Source organism: Nomia melanderi, chromosome 4 (assembly GCF_051020985.1).
Source record: "Nomia melanderi isolate GNS246 chromosome 4, iyNomMela1, whole genome shotgun sequence".
In the NCBI taxonomy this organism is placed as follows: domain Eukaryota; kingdom Metazoa; phylum Arthropoda; class Insecta; order Hymenoptera; family Halictidae; genus Nomia; species Nomia melanderi.
In genome coordinates, this window is record NC_135002.1 from 12,112,976 (window position 1) to 12,133,685 (window position 20,710).

Below are 20,710 nucleotides of genomic sequence, written 5' to 3' on the forward strand. Positions count from 1 at the left end.
TCCTTTAATTCAATAAAATAATTCCAACCTGGAAAATTCTATATTATGAATTAGATTAAAAAAAGGTTTGAAACAATACTATTTTCTGAAGTAATGAACAAATAAGATGTTACAATAAAAAAGTTTTGAATACACCTATTGTGTACAAAGAATAATAGACTAGATTATTCTTTACTTCATATTTCTTTGTACATCGTAAATATTGAAAATAATTCTATAGATTTAATACTTATAGAGCACAAAATAACGAATTTCAGTTTCCTCGTTTCGCAGTTATTGCTATCTTAGAACTGTTAAATGTTCAAAATGATTTTAGAAACAAATCGTTTCACTTGAATGCTATAATAAATTTATGAAGGAACCAAAGAAACTCTATTATCACAATTTTCGTAAGGATCACTACGTAGGTACTAATCACATTAAACGATCGGTATTTCTAGTTTTAAGCGAAAGTGTACTTTCAAACAAATAGTACATTAACATGAAGACTTCGAGAAACAAAGAGAGAGAGTTACGTTAATGTTTACAATATTGTCCCTCATAAGCTTTAAATATACAAAATACTTCCAACCATTTGATAAGTGATATCTGCTCACAAAAGAAAAATGGTACAATCATCAGCTCTCATAAAATCAGTGTCTTAAAATCAAAGTTTGACTGTTTCGGTCTCGAGGAACATTTGGACAAATTTAACCATATTATTATATATGAGAAAGCAATTAGCAAAGCTATGTCAGGAGGGAATCGGAATGTGAACAGAACGGCCTGTATCGCGCCAAAAGATGGTCGACAACCTCCGCGATCTTCACACTGTTCCTTGATGCGATAAATTCGTCTCCCGTCTTCGTTGCCGCTTTTCAACTAATTGCCGTAATTAATGGGCCCGGCCGAGTGATTCGATTTGATCGTTTAATGCGCCCGATCGCAGTAGTCTGCGCGCCGGTCATTGTATCTGCCAGAATTCCTCGGGCTACGTAAACCGATCTGTCGGCGGATGCTACGTTACCTTAATTCCGTGGCGTCCTATTGCCTCCTTCCTTCTGGCCGACTTTTCTCTTATTAAATCTTTACTGATATTGTTGCACGACAGAATTCCTGGATGAAGATCGCGGATCCCGTGCCAACTGTTACATTAATCCTCGCCCACGCGCGAAGGTTATTTAGAAACTGAAACCGTTCGTCATTAGGTCTCATCGGAACGATGTACAGTTTTCATTGATCAAAGGTAAATACCCCGTCGAACCTTACGTCGCTAGGATTCCTGAATGAAAGGTATTTCATGATGATTAATGTAGAACAGTGATTCTCCATCTGCTGTGATCCTGTTACATTTTGGAGGATGCGTGTGAAAATGGTACTCTTAATGCGAGGGAAGTTATGGATTTTCGATTTAGATGAGTTATCACTTTTTGTAAGTAATGCATCGATTCATACACCCATTGAAATACTACACATTTATCTAGAGATAATTTATGTGTACGAAATTACTGGACTTTAAAACAGAGGAAATTGCATTTGAGACATTTTTTATATAATAGTTGTGGAGATAAGTGTATAACAATTTAGTGTATTTAAATGTATATTACCATATTACTTATTGGCTGTGATAACATATGTAGATTAGTCAGTTTGTTTGAATTCTTCGGGAATACTGAAGGTTTTGACTATTGCTTAGAAATGGGTATAACAAAATAACAATTGAAAATATCATTTTCAAAATATTAAATATGTGTGATTTAGGAAGTTGATTTATAGGCTACTAGTCGACAAACGTTGGCGGAATAAGGCCTAATCAGTTATCGGTATTATATAAAGTTATACACATTTTAGTACAAGTGACGTGTGAGATAGTTGCAGTTTACATTTACACGATTCATCAATGTTTGGAATTATTGATGGCTTTCGGTAGTAGACACGAACTGTCACTGTGTTCCGTCATTTAACTTTCAGAAATCAATCAATAGTTATACACTCAATCCTGGTTTTACACGAATTTTGTTTACAAATGTACATTTTTAAATTTTGATGTATGCTATTCTGCTGATTTCGTAGGTCTAGAACCAATCTGTATTTTCCTATAGGTATAGTATAATTTTACATACAAATTATTTGACACATATCTATCGTGTACAAACAGAATTTAGTGTATTATTAACACTGTGTTTACGGAATGCATCGACTTGACGCATATTAAATTTTATAAATAATATCTGATAACGTCGGTTCACGCCGATTTTGATTGATGCAATTAAACGAATATGTATCTCAATTGTCTACTTTTAAACTTCTAATTTCCAAGATCAAAATCAACGAAAATCAATGTTTCTAGGAACAATGTTATAAAATGTAAAACAAGTGTCCGTAAACCTGCTATTAAATTTCACAATGCACCCCCGAAACCTTTTCGACTACCCCAGATTGAGAATCGCTGATCTAAAAGAACGTGTCAGATTCCTAAATAACGGAAACAAATTGCGCGGGACTGTGTTCCATTCGATCCGTAATGGCATAATTTATTTTAGCGTCGGCGTCAAGTGCAATCAATTTCAAAAAGGTTGACGTTACATGACGTTCCCAATTTGTCGGTCCGGTTCGAAGGGGACTTAATTGGAATGATTAACACTTTACATTCGAACAAAATGGATACTGATTATTATGAATAAACCTTGTCGGTTATCGTTGTATTTATAATTAGCCGTCCTTCCGTCTGTGCCGCGCGAAACAGATTTTCTGTGTACGAAATAATTGATCGGGTTTAATAGGCCTTGCCGGTGATTGAGCATTATCGAGAATAATGTATTTCGATTTAGTTGTTGTTGTGTGTCTATACAATTATATAAAATTGAGCCTGGTTATATCTAAAAGTTAATCGGAGATAAAAAAAATTAAACGACTCAGTAAGAGTTAAAAAATGCACATCTTTTAACGTAAATCGGTTTTTTTTAATGTTTTGAGAGACTATTGGAGCATGGTGCATAACAAGTGAATATTTTAGGAAAATTTCTAATTTTTTTTAATGTAGTACATTTTTTGAAAGAAGAATAGTGTTTATAAGTGTGTATAAGATAGAACACGTATTATCGTTTGCATTTACAATTCTCGTTTAAGGATGATAGTAATTCAGTATTTAAAAGTAAGGTAAAGATGTTGAGAATCTCGTGTACTTAAATGTAGGTATATACTTACATTGATTCACAGAATTCAGAACCATTTTATTAAGAATGTTATAAAAAAAGTTAACAAGAAATCCATCTGCAAGTGCTGTAGGTTTTCTTCTTATAGTGCATTAGTATCTTAAGATAATGTTAGTGTGAAACAGTAACAAATACATTATTCCTTATCAATGTATGTAATAGAATGATCAAGGCAAACAACATTTATTAACGATAAGGATAAAAACTGATTGAAACATGTAAAATCATGAAAAGCAAATTTACATAAACTTTTATAAAAACGTACCGTCGGAGAACAACATATTTTTCATAGTTTTACATTAACATTCCTTTAATGCAACTTTAAAGACTAAACTTAGCGTTTAGATAAACATGGCATTTAAAAACGAACTGTTCTTTACTTTCCTTATAAGATGTTAATAATGAATATAAAATTACTACACTCAATACTTTTTCCACCTTAATATTTTTCTTATTTATGCAATACTTTTATTATATGCATTATCTTTGTGTACAATAAAATGTTGCAAAATCTGGATTAAATTAATATTAATCTAAAGTACAAAGTTATTGCGAATTGTCACATATAAGTGTTCACTTTGAGAAACTTGATTTAACGTTACGCAAGGGGTTTTGTGATATAAATTATGGCCGATATAACTATTCAAACGACAGAAAGGATTACAAAATATCTAAAGGAAGTATCTATGCATAAAAGTAACAGTAAAGATTTATTCGAATTTCAAAAATTGGCAAAGATACAGAACTTAGAACAGCCGCGTAGGTATAAATCTAAACGCTTGACGCATGGAGAACAGGCCTGATTATTAGCCTACGTAAAATTTGCATACTGCATTAGAGTCTGTTTATAAATTACTGATGAGTTTGCTCTGTACGAAGAAGAAAAAGAATTTTTCGTTTAAATTTGTAGAAGATAATTTTCACTATATCCGGAGATTGATTTCAAAAAATGCTAATTAACGATATTAATTAGAAAATTTGCGAATGATGTGAGTGAGTAAATTATAAAATGAAATTATAATAGAATATGTGAAGTCTAAAGAAAACATTGCATATTAACAATTATCAAATTGTGATTGAAAACTAGATAAAAAATCTGATTAAACGGATAAATAATCCTTTTACTTTTGTAGTCTAGCATAAATATAGCTGCTGTCATTACGTCAATCATTATCAATAATTTTTACAGGACACTCTTATAGAACTACTATTACTTAAAACGCAGTTTACTTTACAAGAAACACTATATCTTTTCCCAATACATATTAATCAATCCACCAATTTTGTAATTTACATTTTCAATACTTACCTCTGAAGAAAATCACAAAAATCGCTTTCAATCATTTTACCTCGTTTCCCCACGATTTTTTCACAACTATGCTCGATAAAGCTTCTTCATCGATAAAAATTAATTAAAAACCATAAAGAATTTAATACTTATTCTACATTTTACTCTAGAAATTAACGATAGGTAACAGAAAAGTAATATACAGTTTTCATTGAAAACAGGTAAACCACATCCAGGTCTGTCAGATTCGGATTCAAGTGTTGATCACGAGTTTGACACGATATTATAGGGCAAGGGGTTAAGTTGACGCGCCGCGCCGTGCGTTCCAAATACATACATGAATCGCTGTTGAGCCAGGTTACAACAGGGTTTGGCAACGCGCAGCTCTCGTGACAATGGATTTCACGGCGATCGTAGAACACTTTTCGTAGATATTTAGTGGTTCGACGAACGGTGATTTTATTATACGGGTGGCGTTAAATACCGACTATAACATAATGCGGGTGCACGGTGGAGCAACAGTGTACGCAGCGTCGGGCTCGGTGTGTATAAATATTTGGCCCAGATCCAATCTGCCGTACCATTCCGCCTTAGCAGCGAGACTTCTGCTCGCACATCTGCTTTTCCAACGCCAAAGCCACTTGTAAAGATCGCAATGACGCGTCTCATTTCTGAATACGATCTCTTCTCGTCCTCCGCGACGGCACAAAACCCCTAAAGAAATGGACGCGGCCAAAGAAATCATGCGCGTTACCTTTCTACGGTCAAACGCGATACCAAGTTCTCGATAGAAACGGTGGTACTCTTTCGGAAGACACGGAAAGGAAGTATTCTTAACGCAATGCGGAGCAGATATTTCATCGCAGACCGTTTACAGTAGTTACCTGTTTCCATGTATTGAGCAGCTTTTGATGTCACATTTAGTATATAGAAATATGTAGAAATTGAACTTTTTATGTATAGAAAGGAATTCATTGTGATATTACTATATTGTAATATAATATAATAATAATAATAGTATTATTATAATTATAATAGTACTATAATAATCATAATAATAATATGAATAATAATATTAATATTGTAATTATATTACAACAATTAACTATTAAATACTTGATTTTCAAGAAATATTTTCCAAATATATATTAATTAAATATGAGATATTTCATCAGCTGTTCATAACATTTAATGCTAGATTTGCGGACATTGATTGTGTAACTACTTTTACTAGTCTACTAATAGTTTCTTTACTAGTTCCACTATTTCGACAAACACAAATTTTTACGCATTAATCTACCAAAATTAAAGTTAGGTGAAAATTTAATCCTTCCATTAAGCGTTTTATTCGGATTTAACTGAAATGATAATCTCATTAAACTATATTAAATCTTTTATTATACACAGTTCTAGACTCTGGAAATTGTAATAAATGCACGAAAAACAGAGTGTAATTATAACGTTATTAAAATGACGTAGTCATTTTTGACTTTAAAGTCTGAGAGAACACTCATACTTTTACTGCGGTGTATAATATATACGTGTATAATATGAATATTTTCATCCTTATTATCCGAAAGTTCTATTTTGTTGTTTTCATCAGTGCTCCAAAGCTGAACTGCATTCTCGCTCTTGCATAGCTCGATTTCATTTGCATTAGAATTGGTGTCAGTGGAGCCTTCGTTTATTCTGCTTATTTTTTGCGGTAATTAGCATCTATCCAAGACTTGTCCACAATAACCCCATTGAATCACAGCGAAAAAATAAATCTCCGAAAATAGGTATTTATCATGAATAACCTACATCTTTTGAATTGTTGCGAGCAATTTTAGAAGTTGTACTATTCAGGTATCGAGAACGCGAAGTGTCTCTATACCGGTTTGACAAATGCATCAAGTATAAGCGATTTGGAGCGTTCTATTCGTATACTGCTCCGAATTGCATTCGACAAACTCATGTCTCGGTAGATTTTGTAGCAATCGCGAACACTTGTCATTTGCGATTTTTAGAGTGAAACCTGTTTATTATGATTTGCTATGAAACTAGTTAACGCGTCAGTTTGATGGATTACCGGAAAAATGGATGTTCTGTGCGCAGGTGTTCGAGATGTGCGGACCAAGATAAATTAAAATATCTATCCACATTGTCGCGTCAATTAAAGTCAACTGAATTAAATATTATGTACAAGTTCTATAACTTTTATTATAATTACTTTATTACATTGAAAAATATATTCTTTTTGTTAGTTATGGTTCGGTTTTCTGGTCTTTTGGTCTTCTGTACATGTGATCCAGAATTAGATATTATTATAAATGAATAAAATAAAATTTTACTCAGGTATTAATTTAAACAGCTATATAGATATTAGACTGTAGATCTTTATGCAAATTCAAACTTTTGAAAATTTAGTTAAAAACATAAAATTACAATGGAAAATGATTTTTCCTACGAAACACTATAAAAAGCACTATACTTTAGATATTTTATAAATTGTTTCTTAACACTAGGTTTACGGAACGCGTCAATTTGACGCAGATTGAATTTTATAAACATTATTTGGTAAATGTTTCAATCGGTTTTCGTTGATCCAATTACACGAATATGAATCCTGATTGTCTATTTCTACATCTACAATTTCCAAAATCTAAATGAACGAATATCAACTTCCCCAGGAACAATAGAATGAACTGTACAATAAATGCCCGTAAACCTAGTGTTAACATATATATTCTGTATTATTTTGATCTTCCAAATTTCCCATAAATGCATAAAAATTTACAATGTAACAAGAACACTTACTTTCTCATTGTACTGATTATTTTCTATTATTATCTAATTATTTTTAAACTCTATTACTTTATTATTATCTAATTACTTCCTGTACAGGTAAAGTAAATCCGAATAAAACAGTGCAAATTCGGTATTGTATTAACATATACATAAGTTATAGAAGATTGTTTCAGCACACAGTTGCTAGGTTAAAAAATTCATTGCTTATTGGGATCGTGAGCGAGCGTTATCTTGGTCCGAGAATTCTTTCAATCGTATAACGACCTGTTTCTAATTTTGGTTCAGGCCTCGTTTTGCACCTACCATTTATCAAAGACAGCAAACAAAACAACCCAGAGCGAAAATGATTATTTGCGACGTACTCGTTGTACCATTTCCGGTACTTCGAACGGATAGTCAGATCGCGGATTTTTATGTAAATATGAATGTAACGTTCTGTAGAAACAAGAATTCCACAGAAGCTCGTTCTTTTTTTGAAAGAAGCATTTTCTTTTTTGTTGTCGAGGAAAACTGTTTACCGGTTAGGATATAGAATTAACAATTTACTGGTTCTTTCTTAGGCCTTTCTTTATTTCGTACTAGTTTGCATAATCGCGTATCCCACGTTTGCATAAATCCCACGGTTTAGTAATTGTGAACGACATACAACTGTGTGCTAATATAACGGACAAATGTTTTTATTCTTTATTACGTTTTTATGAAACTACTTTTATGTGCGGATAGCAGAGGACTACATTGTGACTACGTTGATACACGTGAGGACGAGACACGTGTGACATCTATTGAGGAACTAAAAATTCGAGTGCTTAATGCATACTTAAATAGATAATTTTTTATAATTACAAATTTCTAACTGTATTCATAAATTTGAAATAATTACACATTTGTAATTGTATTTATAAATTGTAAATTGTAAAGATAAGTGTCGTGTATAACGCTGATCGATATTGTTGCTATAAGTACTAAATCTACTAGCATTTGTTGATCACAAAGCAATTAATTTAGATTACAATTTAAGTGATTAATGTAACCTTCGATGAACCCATGTTTACTAAACTAATGAAATTTTCACTTGACTGTTAACATAAAAAATTAACGATTTGACGCCTATTAAATACGTGTTGATAAAATATTATTATCAATGTGAAATTAACTTTTTATATTATTTTATAAGTATGCAACGAAGGATTTTCTATGAAAAAATGAGAAAATAAAATATTTTGTTTCAAGTTTGATCGTTCGAAGTCAAACAATACTGCGAGTGTATGACGTGGAGCATCAGAAATCTAGTTAAATTTCCGTAATTAGGCCAAGTAATTAAAGCTGTTTCTCGCGTGGAGCATTGTGACACATTACAAATCGACAATTCGTGTTGTGGCATTTATTATTCGAGCCCGTTCTGTCATTGGTTGCTCGATGTAAAAACATTTCCACATTACCGTAAATGCTTAACGCGATTTGATACGGTGCCACAATCATATTATGCATATTTATAGTTATATATATTGTATTTGCATAAAACATGTATCAATAAAGGTCACTGAGGATTCTTTGTTTATTGTGTACCGCTAATTAGTAACAGCAATATTATATACAGATTAAATAAAATGATAATGAACATGTTAAAAGGGGAGTAACAATGGGACGTGGATGGTTCAAATGATTAAATTGTTCCCTGAAGTACATGGTAATATACTTAATAATATACATTTAGTGATTATTAAATTGAAGGTTTTAATTGTTTTTTAATTTTGAAATCTTGGGTAGTATCTTATAGTTTCTGCTGTTTTATAATTTTTATGAATAAGAAAGTATCTTTTGTCTCATAGGACTAAATAATACTAATTTTAATTTATTCGCTCCTACATACTGAAAGGGTTAACCCCTTGTCTTATGATTTATTTCTTAATTATGACCGATACAATTACTTTATCGTTAATGATTTAGTAATAAAAAAAATTCTAATGCTCATTTCATCCCTACGTTTATCCCAAAGGTTAACGGTTGGTAATAGAGCAATAATATTGAATTTATACTTAAAAACAAGAAATGACACAGCTTTCTCAAACTCGGTTGAAAATTTTCGTCACAAGTCTGACACGATATTGTAGGTCAAGGGGTTAAGCATAAAGAAACGTGTCTTAACACTAAATGTACCGATACTTTGTATATAGCTACACCTACTGTAAGTAGTCAAATTATAGTTACAAAATGAAGGTAAACAAGTTAAAGGATAAACATGTCTTACTGGAAACAAAAATAGAAGGAAAGGCAAAACTGACTTGGCAAACTGATTAATCGGATATAAGGAATGACTTAATGTTAAAGAAATGAAAGAAAACGGAGAATTTTCAATCAAATTTTAAAACTGATCATTGGACTGTTCGCGGTACGCTTAGTGTTAACTCTCTATGAGCTGAATTTTCGTTCATGATTATAACAAAACCTATGCAATACGAAATTAATGAATATCCACATATGAATACGAATTTACAATGCATTCAATAGTTTCAATACTTTCAAGTTACAATGACGTTGACCTGTTATGCCCGAAATACGTATAAAAGTTCAAGTTAACTGATTACTTAATTTTATTCACCACTTCACCGTGCAAAATGAAATAAATTAGCAAGCTGCCAATAAATTGATATGTGACTTCAAAGTTACATGGGCCTACAGAGGGTTAAACGAACGATGTTCCATTCTTCTAAAGATATGTAAATAGTAAGTATAAACGATGCCAGAACTTTTGATACAGTAATTTATACATATGCTTATCTCGCAGCGTTCGAGATCAATCAGTAGCCAGTCCTCGTACTCCGCCGTGTGGAAGTATCTACGCGGCGGTTTCTCGGTATTCCGTCTCGAACGAATGCCAAACGCATTCGAATCGGATCCGCGGGACCGTGAGCCTCCGTTCGCGCGTACACTCGCCGGAAATGGTAGAAATGCGCAGCTATATCGCTGTTAATGCTGTCTATAATTGTCATGCGAATCGGAAACGCGAATTACATACTTCCGTTACACGTTGCTAAGCACCTGATCACTCGCGGACCACGGGAAAAAGGAATTCAGCGCGAACGAAATTAATTACTCGGATAACTGTCCTTGCGGTATGTTCTCCGATCGATCCTCGAGACGAATTCTGAATGCATTCGTTTCGTATTTTATAATTATACGTATTTTCAATGAGATGGGTAATTATTAATAAATGTACGTATTGGAGCGAGATGAATAATTACTAGAAATAGTTTGTTGAAGGAAAATGGCTATTCTAAGGAAGATTAGAGTGAGAAGCTCTTTTCTGGAATAGAATGGTTTTATGAGAACCATTATCGCAAGAGATAAGACGTGTGGGTTTTCATACAATCCACAAACCCAAGTTATTATTGTATCTTTGTTAGTAAATGAAGATTAGACGCGGAAGTTGGAAGGAGAGAACAAAAATTATTTCACTTTCATTAATGCATAATGAAAGTATTCAGGGATACTGAGACATGGCCCTGAAACAAGCACGCACGTTCCACCCAGCGTAGATCTGTCGTTAACGAGACTTTATTCGGGTTCTCGTCCGCTTGAATATGCATCGAGTAAGCACGGATTGTGGAAAAGTGGATCACAAGGATCAGCGAGTAAATAGAACTAACTTTTGCAAGCTTGCCGTTATTCCAAATTGTTCCTGCGAAGAAATGGACGCTGCCATCGGACAAAAGTTTGCCCGTGGAATATGGGACTTGGAAATTAACTTCATGCCATCCTCGGCTATTACTTATTCGCATACAGTAAAGGGGAGTTTTACATTTTATTCTCCTGGCCCATCTAATTAGCTGTATTACTTTAACTATATTAAGTTTCTTTCCAACCTAAACGGCCGAGATATTGGCTTCTATCAGGTAAGGTATGTCGGATCCTTGAAAACAGAAATACTCGGTAATGAAATAAATAACGATACTTAGAGAAATGTCTGATCTTATATCCTTCTTTTTAATCCTATTTCTAGTGATATTAAGGAAAATATTGAGGCTATACTAATGAGGCTTTGAAAAATGAACGAACAAAATAACATATTATATTCTGACCTAATAATTTCATACACTATCACTACATTCATATAATACAAAAGTCATTCATCGATAAACAAGTTCAACACGTACAAATAATCTACAGAGCAATCAAGCCGAATTTTTAGAAGATTATAATCCGACGTGACCAACTGAAAATCAGATATTACGTAGATAATGTGTCTGCCGTTTATCGATCACCGGCTACGTGATCGTGATGTCGTAAAATATTATTCATGCTCATTGACGTAGAAATTATGCCGCGAATAAATTGCAGGAACATCGATAGTCGCGCGAGCATACTCGATGTGCTTCTGTATCGCTGAATGTCTGGGACTGGATCAGGAAACGCGAAGGAGAACCGTCTGGTTCGTGGTCAGACCAGGCTGCAAACCAGATAAGGCTTATCTTATCGAAAAGCCAGGGGATTCTGAGCCAATTGTCCGTTTCGAACACGTGCTTGTCAGAAAACCAGACTCGTTCTCCGTTTAGACACTTCGAATCGTTCGCTGTCGAGGTAGAAACGATTTCTAAAAAGAACTTAAAGTTGATGGTGTTTGAATTTTTAAAGTACTCCCGGTTTTTCTATGTATTCGTTCCACATGGATTCATTTTCAAAGAAATAAAATATTGGGAAGAAAAGTTAGTATAAGTGTTAGAAATACATACTTATTTCACATAGTTCAATAAGAAAATTATAATAATGAAATTTCAGAAAACGATAGCAAATTTTATTCGGTGCCACTAAATTTACGAAGCAGCTCGAGCTTTGGACTTGTTAGAATGTTTCGAACCCTTCGAGTATGCCAGGTAATCTATCTGTGTCCTGTATTCTCGACAGTTCGTTATATCATAAGCGAGCGATGGTTGATCCAAGAATTGCATACTGTTTTGTAGATATTAAAAAAAAAATGTATTTTATAAAATCTTTGAAATACGTACCAAACTTTAGAGTTTTTATTGATAATGTATATTATAATGGTCAAATAAGAGAAGTAATATTTTAATATTCCTTCTTTCTGGTAGAATTGTCCTAACTTTTTCTCATAATAACCTATTAATCTATATACTTCCTTCGACTAATTACATTTATTCAGAATTATAGTATATTAAAAAAACGATATGAAAATAATCATATACGATAAGGATGTATATCATACACGAGTAACACGATTATCTGTTCGGATATAAAAATGTATTTTTTATTTGATGCATGGGTAAACGAAGTTTGGTTTGGAAATAAAAAAATTCGGAAGAATGTAGAAGAAATGTAGAAGAGTTAGACGATTCATCATTGCCAAGCACATATCTTATATTTACGGTTTCCATATCGCTGAATGAATCACTCGACTTTTGTGAGATTTTTATAGGTGTTGACGTAGCAGCGAGCATGTCAAAGACTGTGAAAAGGAGGAATAATAAATTATAAATGGATGTGCCCATAATACAAAAGTGATAATGTGGAAAACACGCTGATTTTTCACCTCGGCGTCGTCGTCAAGTGTCCTTGAAGACCTCTGAACCCCATCAATGAAACATGACTTGGCAAACACTTCGCTTAAAGTGAACATGCACTGACTTAAGGCAATTCCCTAACTCCCCGCCCTTTTCAAACGATTCCATTTCCTTTTCACCGGCTTTCCATGCAACGTGAAAATGGAAGCTCCTGGCGGAAATGGTGGCGGGGACGCTGCCAAGCACGAATTATATTCTTAAGAACGCTCGCGATGAATATAGAAGGCGTTCCTGGCGTGTTGTGTTTGGCAACACGAAAGAGTTCACCGCGAAACAGTTGTTTAACTCAATAAGATGAATGTCGTAATCAACCACGTTACCACGAAGAGCGGTTTTTTACAAAATTCGAGATTCTTCAACGACAATTTCGAATATCTTTCTTTTCATGTAATTGTAGTTGAAAAGAAGACAAATTAAAGAAGTGCTGCTACTGTGAACAATATTCGCTATCTTGGAAATTTGGAAAAGTAATCTTTATCGATACAATAAGATTTTAAAATGAAAATAATGGGAAAATTTGAAGTTGGAAAAAAATAAATGAAACATACTCGAGGATGAAATTAAAAAAAATATACGAAGTTAGAAACGAATGAATGTATTATGAAATATCCAGCTTTGTCCAGACATTGTTTAATTATTTAATGTAATTACAATCAATTATTTTAAACATTTCTGCAGTTGTGCAAATAAATTTAATTAAAACAATTAATGTTCCTGTAGTTCTTTTGTTATACCGTTATTCTGCATTACGATGATCATTGCAAATGCTGCACTACCTTGCTTCGAGGAATAATTCCTCAAGAGGGACTTAAGAAATCATTTGTTAAAGGTATTAATTAAAACTAGTAATATACTCTGCTGTTATTAACGCAGCTAAAACCACATCTTGGTAAGAGAGTTGTATTAAGAATATTTTCATAATACTTAACCTCCGTGAATTGTGAATAATGCTATCCTTGACGTTGCGCAGGAATGACGTAATTATGATTACGTCGGTGAAACGGGTTAGACTGCAATTTATGGTAGTGCTCATCTTTGTTCGTGTACTCGAGATACATTTGCTGCACGTTGCATTGTTCATATCTTCTAAATTGATATCGCCCTCAATTAATATGTGGATAACCAATTAATTTCATGCATGATACTTCAAAATTTCCACATGAAATTTAAAAACATATTCGATGATATCCTTTTTTTCAAAAAAGTCTTTTAATTCTGCTATTTTTTTTATGCTTTAATTTCTTGAATCTTATTCAATCTTGTCGCATCTTCATCTTTACAAGAAGAAAAACAGAAATGTACAAATAAAATGTTAAATAAAAACCTATCGTAAAATTGTCAGAAATACTCATTTTTCAACATTGCTTCAAATATATATCTAATGTGAGAATCGTAGTAGGTTAAAGTTCATTATTAGATTCTGAATGTTTTTACATTTATATAAAATACAGTCCGAGAAACGTAATAAAGTAAAAAATTCAATTAAACTGAACATTTTCTTTAAATCATTATTAACATATTGAAATAATTGGCATTGAAAGTACACTTCTGTTTAACTGTTTTTATAAAGTACACAAAAAACATTTTAGGTTGCACAAAGATCTATTATCACATTCACTGCCATAGCGGTTACCGATGACAGAAGCTTCTAAATTACTTGTAAACAATTATACTTTCTCAAGTAACCGATTTCGAATGAAAATTTTCAATAGCATAAATAACTGGGCAACACTAACATAAGAATCGTAATACCAAATAATAAGTAATCGGTCCCTTTCATCTTCACCACAAAAGAATAAGCGATACTAAAGTCTAAATTACTAAAATATTTATTTCTCACTTGAAATATTATCATTATAATATTACTAAAGTATGAAGTATATATTTAACATACTATTACTATAATATTACCAAAATATTAGGTATTTACTTAATATACCATTACTACAATATTACTAAAATATTCAGATACTAAAACAACAAGTGATACATAAAACACTTAAGTTTTTCGCCGCCGCGTTAATTAAAATAATAATCGAAGTTTCCAGGAACCCGGCCACGTATCACCGACAAATAATCACCGAACGTGGTCGTTCATCTAGTTCTAAATTACGTCTGGAAGCCAGGTTGATCGATAATCCGAGGTTTATCGTGTGCCGGAGTTCATCGGAATGACGTAACCGGCGCGCAGCGATCTTGAGAATGGATGGAACGTGGATGAAGCGTAACACGTGACCGAGTATGTCGTTACTTACGGGGGAGGGGCGGTGTCAGTCAAAATAAACAGAATGTCACGGGTATAAATAAAGCTTTCACTTTCTTCGCGGGCGCCTGGCTCTTTTTTTAACGGCGATCCGACGCGCCCGGTTCACGCGGCAGAGGCTCTCTCTTGATCGACGTGCTTCCTGTCGGGGAACCACCGCCGCTAAAAGCGTCTGCTAGCGTCATTAACGAACGGAGTAATTATAGGCAAATGAACCGGGGAATTCGTCAGGTTTCCGAATGCCTGCCGGTTGTCCTTAGAATTCGATCCAGACGACGCGATTCAATCCCCCTCTTTATGAGCATGCCGATTTAACATTGGAACTATATATCAAGCAATTAGAGTGATTCACTTGTAATTCCTTGGGAAAATTGAAAAGGTACATTTCTTGTTTATTAATGCAATTTACTGTTGCATTCGTAAAAATACGCGAATCTATTTTACAATTTCTTACAAAGACACAATTTCTTAATTTGGACTTAATACAAATTTATTACTTTTTGATTATATTACAATATTATGAGATATTTTAGTACACAAATTTGATGAGGTTAGATAAATGTTGATTTTAAATTTTATAAGTGAATAACTCGTGGAGTAAAGAAATTGCTTTTCTCGCGTTTCGAAATCACAATTCCGCACCTCTTAATTTTTGGTATATTTTGGTCCGCGAAATCACCCCTCAAAATGTTTACCGCGCGCAGCCGAATACTATAGAGACTTTCGACTCCAATTTGCACGTATTAGTAGTTCCATAGCGGAATCTCCTCTAACTCAAGTAATTCGGGCGGAACAGTGGAAAATTTCTGTGGACTTCTGTCGTGAAGTTTCGAAGCCGCGTTGTGGTAACTCGAAGCGTTCTAGCGCAAATATGGTTTCGTTAAATATTTAGCGTAGCGGGTGTATGGTACGACAAATCAAATTATAACTAAATCAATGGGGTAAAACACGATACTCTTGAATTAACGGGACGCGAGTAGGGGGTGGGGATGCGTTTTCTCCCGTCCTTAAACGATTTCTTTCTTTTCGAAATATTCTATTTTTTTTTCAAAAAAATACACCTAGTATTCTAGCATGTTTCGTAGTTTTTAAAAGTTTTGTTCTTTCCAAAAAATACGTCTACTATCCTAGTATTTTTCGCGTCTTTCAACGTTTCTTTCTTTTCGAAAAATACGCCTAGAAGCCCAGTATTTTTTGCGTCTTTTAACATTTCTTTCATTTTGAAAAATGTGCCCAATATTTTTCGCGTTTTCTCAACGGTTCCTTTTTTTCGAAAAATAAGCCTAGAAGTCCGACGCTTGTCCACAGACACGCGTCGTACACCGTTTTCACCCTCTGGCGTCACGTGTACCTATTATAACCCCGTGCTTTCGGATCCGAGGTAGAAAAAGCCGTGGCGAGATAAAAAAAGAATGAGCGCAAACCCTGGTCCAGCTGGACGGTTAGCACGTGACGGGTGTCGTTAATATTTCATTAGCATTCGTTTTTTGTCGTCGACGCCGATGCGGTCATTTTATTCCTGCCCGGCCGTGCCACCTTTCCCAAAATGGCAGACAGATTTTCATTGTCGTTCGAAAGGTTTCGCGAGCTCTGGCAGTTTCGCGTATTGATCACATTTACCCTGATGTATCGAAGGTTCAAGCGAGAAAATTTCATGAAACATAAAATATTTGGGGCTTTTAAAATCCGATACTCTGGGATATTTCGTCGAGATTTAATTAATTTTATAATCATCTTTTAATGTATCGATTGAATGAAATGTTAATTAATTTAATGTTAACTGTTCGACATTTCGGAAATGTACGGTCAGGTTTTAGTATGTTTTATATCGTAGAAATTTAATCACTTTCAGATTGGCCAGAAAGTATTTCCCTTTTGAAAGTGGTGTTGGTACGCACGAGTAAGTACTATACATCGATGAATAAACATACTGAAATATTGGAATAAGTTGAAAAAATTGACAGTGTAAAATTTAATATATTTTATTTTTCAAAAATTTACTTGTTCTTATATCTATATATTATCTTCTGTTTCAATGTTTATAAATTTTCAACTTTCCATAACTGTATTATATATTCATTTTATTATTATTTAATTATATAGTCATTTTAAAACGGTCAACTATTCTGTAGTATTTAAATAATATTTACATTGAATTATTTTGCTATAAACTTGTAGAATAAAAGACAATAAAAGAATATAAATTGCGACGTTATTAATTTGTAGTTATTTCAATTTAAGTACGTCTATCGACTAGGGGTTTCCTTCTCCCTAAATACTTGATCGCTACATTCATTCCCTCACCCACTCGTTGGTTCGCGACTTGATTGTATCTTTTTTCCCTACATAATCCGAGAAACCCTTCAATTCAGCCAATTAATTAGCACTTAATAAACAAGCTTTGAGCTGCATTCTCCGTTGTCGCAGCGACGCAGAGGTTGGGAAGCTAAGAGTAGAACGTGGGGACGAGTTGCCATGAAACGAGGGTTCGTCTGATATCCCAGAACATTTTGTCAACGTGAACGTCGTGGAATTTCGAACTATTCGATTCGTATTTTCATTAAAATCAACGATCAGTATATTCCACTTAATTACACGTAAGAGCATCATAAACTCATTTCCTCAAATATAAAAATATTTAAAACTAGAACTATTAGTCAATCACCATTTTCAGAAATCATAGGTGTAAATTTATCGAGGCCTCGATTTACTTCTATTTTAAATCTTATATTATTAAAGAAATTTATTTAACAATATATAAATAATAGTATATAATAATACCTCAAAAAGTAATCTATATATTTTCAATAATTATAAAAAAGCAACCTAAACTAGTTTATTTTAATCTATCTGATAGTTCTGGTGTGAACTTAAAATTTTTATAAATTCACTAAAATCGATTGTTAGCTCCAAACTCGAAAACAAAGTTGATAAAACGAAATGTATTTCGAGTGTCCTTAAATTTTTAAAAATTGTTACTCACCACTTCTGTTCTCGCTGTCCGCCGGCTTCATTTGTATCGGGTGTCGCATCTGAAAGCAAAAAGAAAGAATCGGTTTCATTATCGATTCATATAATTTAACATATTCGTTACGATTCTGTAATATGTGTTGGGAAATGTTTAATTTCATGGGAGAAGGTGGGTAGAATAGGTTATTATTAAGAATGTCATGGAAGGGCCACGTTAAAGTCGTCCCGGAACGAGCATATAAAATTCGTTCGGAGCGCCATCGGGACTTCCTGAAATATGTAAGAACCAGTTTCTACATGCTGTAGTTACTGCTCGTTTTCGGGTTACTTGAGCGGAAACCTCGCCTAGTTTTATTCTGGAGATTTCTTCCATTCGATTCGATATCGCCTTCGTTCCACGTTAGAGAATTGTATCTTCCACTGCGTAACGATTATGACGATGCACATACCTTTAGCTAGTGCGCTAGTTTCTTCATCAAATAAGAATGCCGTTTTTGTTATGTTTATAAATTATTTGTATTTTTCGAGAGGAGAAGTATCTAAGCAATATCACATTTCACTGCAATATTCGTGAGAATTGAGATATACTGATACTTGTTTGTTTGTTGAACGATACAAATTAAGTCGAAATATGTAGAGTGCTTCACTACAGTTATTCAATTTAGAAAATGATTCTGTGTGCCAAAATAAATTGGGACTATTAACACATTCGGAATCGGTAACGTAGTTCTACGTCATTTTAAATTTCTCACATGAATATCGGTAATGTAGCTGAACGTAATTTTAAATTCTTCTGCTACACGTGTAGTCTTACGTTATTTTAAACTTTTTGGGTGATTGTTGGTTACATACTCCTATGTGACTTTACAGTTTTTAAATAAATGTCGGTAACGGTTATATTTAAATACTGCAGTATTCAGCTATAGATTTCTGGAAATAATATGCGGCATTCAGTTCTTCAGCGTTACTCGAAAACTGGCCACGAGTGTATTAACAGTGATGCGTTCCAACTTTTCTTGGGCGGACGTCTATGATGACTTCATAGACGACGATGCCTACAACCATTCAAATTCTTACTTATCATCTTTTCTAAATATATTTTCAAACACATTTTTAAAATACGCGCTTCTTTCAATAAATCTAATGCAACCAATTGATAACTTAATACAAATTTAAAGATTCTCGAGATTAGCTATAAGAAACAAAAAGGAAAAGTCAAAATGAAAGCCAATAGTTATCAAAAATGTGGGTCAAAATAGACCCAGTTATCGCCATTCAAGGGTTAAAATAACTAACGACTAAAAGTCTGCCAATATTGGCGCGTGAATCAGATATGAAGATGTTTGAACAATGATGCACCACACGAGAGACAGATCTTTACCTTGAAGTCACAATTCAGGCTCGTCCGAGCCAGTTTCGACCAGCCAAGTTTCAAAACTTACGTTCTAACGAAGACGTACTTCAAAAGAGCTAGAGTCTAGTGACGGGGTAACCTGAGAGTGTGGCTCTGTTACCAATACTGCTGCCGAACAGTCCCTAGACGACTAGATCTATACTACTAGCCGCACTCACACATTATTATACAGTATGTTATGGATTTGGCCATTGGCCTGACTCATGAGCTTGGAACAGGACTCTTGTTTACGAAAGCCTTAGTGGGACTGATACTGTCTATAAACTATGGAATTCAAGTGGCGAGTAATAAAAAGGTGGGAAGGGCGTTTAGGATGTTGAGGTTTGAATAGTGGAGTACTGACAGGATTCTAGAATCTAGGTTTCCTTGGACTGAGACTTCTAGCTATGTAATCAGCGGAAATGTGAAGCTACTGATGGTGATATATTGGTTCCAACTATGAAATTGAAGAATCTAGTAGGGAAGAGGTTGAGTATTGAGATTAGATAGTCACTGGCATCTGGGTGTCTAGATGGTCTAACAGTGGTAGAGTTCTTGAGCCAAGGTCTCTTTAAGACAAACTGTCCAGTTAGCTAACTAATGGGAATGATGAAGTATTAATGATTATAATGGCAATAGAAATGGTCTAGACTATGTAATCCAGGTATTCTATGAGATAGAAGGAGAACTAAAGCTAGAATATCAATGGGATTTAGGTGTTCTAGTGGTTTACCAGTAGAGTTTTAAAACAAAAGTCTAGTGTATCGTTCTTGTTCCGAGATTCTTATATTTCTATTTGGAGATTTTTTTAATTCAGTTAAATAATACATTTTTATAATATATAAAATGTTTTTAAGTATTTTATAAAAATATTGTGTACTTTATAGAAACTATCCTTTCGCCTTTTTATTCATTACTATAGTTATCGATTTGAAGTGTTCTTCATAGAACATTGTTGCGTGTGTGCAAGTGCGCGCTAATGCAACGACGTAATTTCATGTAATCTTCTACTGAATAGAACAAACGACTTCCAATGGCAATCACTGGAATTGAGTGACAGGTGCTTCGTATAGACGAGAGAACGCTATTACCATGTGCTTCTACATTTTGTCTAAGTATCGCTCACACGATCAGTGTCACTAGAAGACCATGAACAATTGTATTTGATTACTCAATGTATTGATCAATAACGTTTATAAGACTGGGAATGAAAGATGAAACGTGTGGAAAATGTTT

The 20,710-nt window shown here is 33.8% G+C and overlaps 1 protein-coding gene across 12 annotated transcripts in view; it reads right to left on the minus strand.

Annotated features, from left to right (window-relative positions):
• LOC116425485 (CUGBP Elav-like family member 1-A) overlaps positions 1-20,710 on the minus strand; it is a 495,366-nt gene that overhangs the window by 78,347 nt on the left and 396,309 nt on the right. For all 12 annotated transcript variants that reach the window (XM_076367228.1, XM_076367233.1, XM_076367229.1 and 9 more), the window contains one exon: positions 18,095-18,143. In XM_076367228.1, coding sequence (XP_076223343.1) covers positions 18,095-18,143 — 49 coding nt within the window. The remainder of the gene's footprint in view (positions 1-18,094; positions 18,144-20,710) is intronic.